The sequence below is a fragment of the Sesamum indicum genome, linkage group LG6 (genome assembly GCF_000512975.1).
Source record: "Sesamum indicum cultivar Zhongzhi No. 13 linkage group LG6, S_indicum_v1.0, whole genome shotgun sequence".
NCBI classification, from domain to species: Eukaryota; Viridiplantae; Streptophyta; class Magnoliopsida; order Lamiales; family Pedaliaceae; genus Sesamum; species Sesamum indicum.
In genome coordinates this window covers 3,450,749-3,456,748 of record NC_026150.1, presented here as the reverse complement: position 1 = coordinate 3,456,748, position 6,000 = coordinate 3,450,749, and the positions used below count along the sequence as shown (strand labels likewise).

General features: G+C 35.8%; 2 protein-coding genes across 2 annotated transcripts in view; one reads left to right on the top strand and one right to left on the bottom strand.

The window, feature by feature from the left end:
- LOC110012147 overlaps positions 1 to 681 on the top strand; it is a 7,567-nt gene extending 6,886 nt beyond the window's left edge. The window contains 1 exon segment of the mRNA XM_020694744.1: positions 1 to 681. This exon segment is cut by the window's left edge and continues 10 nt beyond it. Coding sequence (XP_020550403.1) covers positions 1 to 612 — 612 coding nt within the window. The 3' untranslated portion in view covers positions 613 to 681.
- On the bottom strand, positions 3,666 to 4,999 carry LOC105163553 (DNA damage-repair/toleration protein DRT100). The gene has a single exon (XM_011081954.2). It carries the CDS (start codon positions 4,879 to 4,881, stop codon positions 3,778 to 3,780), a length of 1,104 nt encoding a protein of 367 aa, XP_011080256.1. The 5' UTR covers positions 4,882 to 4,999; the 3' UTR covers positions 3,666 to 3,777.

Here is a 6,000-nt window from a genome sequence, read left to right as displayed (position 1 = left end):
TATAACTCTCATCTGATTACTCTTGTTCAAGAATTTGAGAGCTCAGTGTTTGTCCTTACCAACTCTGATCGACTTGTAAAAATGGAAAAGTTTCCCCAACCAGGAACTGACGCTGCTCTTGGAGCTACATTTAGGCTCATCATGAAGAACTCAGAACCCAAAACTTCCCCTGCGACAAAAGATGTTATTGGCAAAACGGTCATGCTGGAACCATTCAATTTTCCAGGTACGTTTTTATTGCATCGAGGGGATGATGAAAGTCTTGAAGTGTCAGATTCCTCTACGGATGGAACACAATCCTCTGTTTTCCGTTTAGTCACTGGACTAGATGGCAAGAATGGAACACTTTCCTTGGAGTCGGAAAGTGAACGAGGATGTTTCGTTCATAGCGAGCCCGGAAATGATTCTGGGGGAAGTGTCAAGCTTAAGTGTAGTTCTGGTTCGTCGGATTCTGGATTTCAACAGGCGACGAGTTTTAAGTTGCAAGATGGTATTAGCAAGTACCATCCTATTAGCTTTGTAGCGAAAGGGGTGAGAAGGAACTTTCTTCTTGCTCCATTACTTAGCTTGAGAGATGAGTCTTACACAGTCTACTTTAACACTTCCATGTAAATTATGACACCAGAAAGATTGTACATTGTTGATAAGTAAAGAAGAATGAGTCAGACTCTACTTTCATCAGATAAAGTGTGGGTGCCTCTTTGATTTCATTACATCACAAGATTCATCACTATCTTGATGATATCATTTGGGTAGTTGGGTTCAAGTCGAACGGACCGTGCCTTCTCATAAATTTATAAAAATCAATTCGATTCAAATATGAATCCGCTTGCAATAGTAGATTCATGATTTGTACTTTCGGTCCATTTTGCATCTCAATGGGGCTATACTGACGGGCTCACTATTATAGCTCGAGCATCTTATGACATTGAGGTATGTTTGTAGTCACATCAGGATCGTTACCTTAGTTGTTTCTCTCATGTTTTTGTGATCTTTAACAAAAGAGAATTAAAAACAAAAAAAGAAGAGAAAAACCCACGTTTGGGGTAGTTGTAGCTTTACTCATTAGGAGATAATTGCACTGTCTTGTTACGAGATTTGGTGTAATTACACATAAATTTTGTATATTCGAAAAAAAATTACACATAATAACCTGATATTTGTCTTTGCCCAAGAAATAAATCCACTCATTAAAGTTAGTTTCAATAAAAGCTTGAATAAAAAATCATATTTACCCCTAATTGGCTTATTTTACATAAAAAATTTATTTGACCAGTGATAAATTTGTAACAAGTTAATCAGTGCTAAATATGAATTTTTATTTAACATTTTTTTGTTGATGAACAATTTTGGGTTAAATATAATTTACCCCCTGTATTAATGAAAAAGTGCAAAAAAATCCCTGTAAAAAAATAAAATGCAATTTACCTTTCTAGGATTTAAAAAATAATACAATTTACCTCCCTTTAAATTGCTTCGTTTTAATGTCACGTGAAGGTAAATTACATTTCACCTGTTAATTTTATTAACATATAAATCTATTTATTTGATAAAAATAAATATTAAAATACTAAATATAACTTTTTAAATTATAAAAAAATTATATATAATTATAACAAATATCATAAAAGGGCGACGTAATTATCGTATTCATTAATATAGGGTGTGGGCCATACCTGGTGCAATATTTGTGAAAAGAAACTAAAGTTATGGACCTGAGCATTGTTCTTCTTTTTTGTGGGTAGTTGTGGGCTTACAGTTGGTGCGTTTGTGAACCCCATTTCCCACATTTGTGAGCCCTCATTGTAGTAAAGCTGTGGGCTTCCGTCAGACTTGGCAAAATCGCCTTTTCCTTGCCGAATAACTCCTTTACTGCATCCTCACAATGTCCCACAAGAGCAGCACGTGCCCTGCTGTCCTACCTCTTTATTGGTCGCTACCTGCCGACTCATTGTTCCCCGACTCTACGTGGGTGGGTTGGAACGGAAAGTTGGGGAACTAACTTTGATCATTTATTTTTGGAAAAAGAAAATATGTTCGTGACTCAATTCAATTTGTGAGGTGCCGAATTAATATCACGAATTCTACATTTGTTGCATATTGTGTAATAAATGAATGCACAAGAACTACATGATGTTCTTCTCGCAATTCCTAAGGAATTTGACCCATTTATCGTTACCAGAATTCAAGATTCTTTTATTTATAAAATTGGACGAATTGTGAGACAAGAGTAGAATTTATATTGTATTGGCAATTTTGTTGCATTGAATGTGATTTGGATCGGAGATCAAGATCATTTTGAGGGTAGTTCGAATCCTAAGTGTTTAGGAAAAGAAAAGATCGTTAGCCTCGTTCTGTAATTTTCAATAAAGACCCTCAAATACTTAAGTCGGTTTGAAAGATCGAAAGAAAGTGAAGGATGTTGGAGATAGAGTAATAATAACATATCATGACCCAAAATAAAACGAGTATGTACAAGATAAAAGCGTACATGTATGGGTTCACGTCCCATGATCTCAAACTCCTCTGTACAAGATAATCCACGGCGCTAATTTTGGGTTACAGGTAAAGTCGAGTTGAGCGCGACTCAAAAAACACATGGATCCTTATCCTTTATGAATATTTTACTTTTATGGGGAGTGTATATTTTTATTTTTTTAATGTTACAATTGATATATCCCCATGAAAATGTATTGATGATTTATATATATATATATATATATATATATGTTAATTTTAAAAAATAAGATATATAAAAATTATCTCTCACTATATATTCATCCTAAATTATGTCATTAATTTGTTTCTTTTTCTGCTCTTTTTAATAAAAATCATGATTTTTTCAATGACCATCAATATTTTCAAAAAGTGACATCTCTTTTTTATATCTTTTTTTATTATTATAGTTATTTATTATAATATATAAGTGCACACATATGAATGTGCATATACAATTAAAAATGTTTAATAATAATATCTCCCGCGACGACAACATTAGTTCTTTATTTGGTATCTTGACCGCCAGCACAGCAACAATTACTGGAAATCTTGGAAATATGCGAACAATATATATATATATATATATATATATATAAATTGCACTATGTATGAAATCAATTCAAAAATTTTAATCTATGATCTATGTTTTTTTAATATTTCAAAATACGAAACATTTTAAAAAATTAGACATAATTTGAATAAATTTTTTTCAATATGATATATTCAAACTCACCAATTATATGAGTAGATATTTACCCAATTAGGACACTTTTGTATGTCCAAGAATTTATATTAAAATAAACAAAACGAGGAAAATTTGTCCTCTAAAATTGACCAACAATATCAATATCATACAACTTTGAAATTTCGACCTCCGATCATATTGTGATAACATAAATACATATATGTAAAAGTAGAAGATCAAAATTCCTTAATTTCACATTCTCATAAGTGACAATAAAAACAAATAAATCATATAATTTTGTATTGGAAAAACGCTAGTTCAAATGTTATTTGACCACACTCGTCAAATTAATTAAGCTCGTACGTGGCAGACATATATATCAATTATTTTACTTATAATTGTATATTAATAGTAAACATCAATACGTACATTAATTATTAATTCATTTAAGTGTGATATTGAAATCAAATTTGAACTAGAATTTTACATGATAAAAGAGTTTTAATTAAAAACCCAGAAAACTATAGGACATGAGTAATTAATTAATATTTATAGTAATAGCAGTAGTCACTCGGAAAACATTATCTACCTAATCAACAAGCTCTAAGTGGCTTCCCGCAGAGGCAATCGTTGTTCACAAACGACGACGCTTCAAGATGATCAAACGGCGACCCCGCCGGAATCGGCCCGCAGAGATGGTTGTGGCTGACGTCCAGGTGTCCGATGAATGTCGCCGATGATATCGACTTTGGAATTCTCCCTCTCAACTTGTTGTATGATAAATCCAACACCGTAAAATACGATCTCGACCCGAATGCATCTGGGATGTAACCTTCAATGGCGTTCCTGCTCAAGTTCAGTATGCTGATGCTCGAACTAATCAAAGTTGGTGGAATCGGGCCCGAGATTTGGTTTCCGTCGAGATTTAGGGTCGCCAGAACTGCCATTTTGCCTAGAGAAGCTGGTATCGGGCCGGAGAGCTGGTTCAGGGAGAGATCCAAATCCGAGAGTCGGTAGATGTATGAGACTGAGTTCGGAATCGGCCCGTTTAGCTTGTTCTTGCTGAGTAAAGCCCGACTCAACATTCTCAGTTTCCCGAAATTTCTCGGAAGAGTACCTGAGATTTTGTTGCCGCGGATGTCTAAATGCATCAAAGAAGATAGATTGGTTAGCGACCGCGGAATGGTGCCGGAGAGCTGGTTATCCGCCACGTTCAACACGGTGAGTCGACTCAGTCTGCCTATATCGGCCGGAATCTCGCCGGTGAGCTGGTTTCCGATCAAGTCTAGGATCCGAAGGAAAGGCAAAGAAGCAATGCAGGACGGGATTGGGCCGGAAATGCCCTTCCAGTCGGCGATTGTGAGGCTGGAGAGTCTGGTGAGCTGGCAGATGGCCGGAGAAATGGAGCCGGTCATGTACCCGGTTCGACGGGCCTTTTGGAAGATGGGGTCCTCGGACTCGCCCCGGAGGTTGATGTCGGCGACCCGGTGGGTCTCAGGGTCGCAGCTGACTCCATACCAGTTGTGGCAGCAGTCGTTGCCCTTCCAGGAGTTGAAAATGCCGAGGTAGGGTTCGTGGAGGGCAGCCTTGAAGGCGAGGAGAGCTGCCCGGTCGGAAGGCGGGCAGGCATTAGATACAGAAGTTAGAGATAAGAGTAGTATAGTTGCTGATAATGCGTACAAGATGGTGGTGGCCATTGATGAGTTTGTGTTGTTCCTTTCTCGCTCTAAAACTCACTCTCTCTCAAACTGTGACAGAGTTTTGCATGTGAGACTGTTGCTTCACTGCTATCATGCACGTTCAGCAGTAGGCTGGCGGGGGGGTTATTTATAGCGTCGATATGTCGAAAGACGGTTTTGCCCCCACGTGTGTTGTGTGAATATAGGTGTACAAGTCAACATGCTTGAGGATAAGATTGAGATGGACAAAAAAAGAAAAATTTCTTTCATTAAAAAGATTTATAAAATTAATCAAAGGAAATATTTTTCTCTATCATATGATTTCTTGATTTGACAGTTTTGCCCTCACGAGTGTTGTGAATATCAATTTTTAATCTCGTGATGATTTGATTGCTTGAAATAATATTTTTCTCTCGATCGAACCAAGAATACTACAAGAAAAAAATACAATCATCCCGTTAAAAAAAAAGGTTCTTGAGACCAAATCGAGTCACTAGGCGAGTAAACTCTTCCGGCTCGTAGAGGTGAACAAATAAATGTAACCTCGACTAGGAAGATCTACCTGGGCATTTGATTTTAGGGTGCAAGTCATGTTGCAGAACGAACTCATACATAGATATATAGTATGTTTTTACTAAGTGAAAATCGAATGAAATTGTTACTTCTTAGAAATGAGAAAGAAAGTCCATTTTTAAACGTAGTTTGTCGGTAAAACCAATGATTCTCTTCTAAAAGTAATAAAGGGATCTTTCTCTAATCATTTGTCGATCAACGTATCAAATAATTGAATTCACAATATTAAAGTTATATTTTAAATAATTTTAAGAATTGAAAATTTGTTGGAAGTAATGTGTATAATATGGATATCTAAATACAATAGTAAAACGATACATAATTACATACCTCGGAATATGAAAAATGGGTGATTGATTACTTTTTTTAAATTATACACTAATCACACAATAAGTGTATTGCATATGTTATATAATTGGTTCATATTCGATCAGTTTCAGTCTAGATTAAATTTATTCTCTCATTTTCTAGTTTGAAACTTATTCGAGTGTGTGTATGGAGACAGACATCCTTCTCAAATAGATGGACACATGACATCTTCTCATAATTGGCGTTGAACGGTAC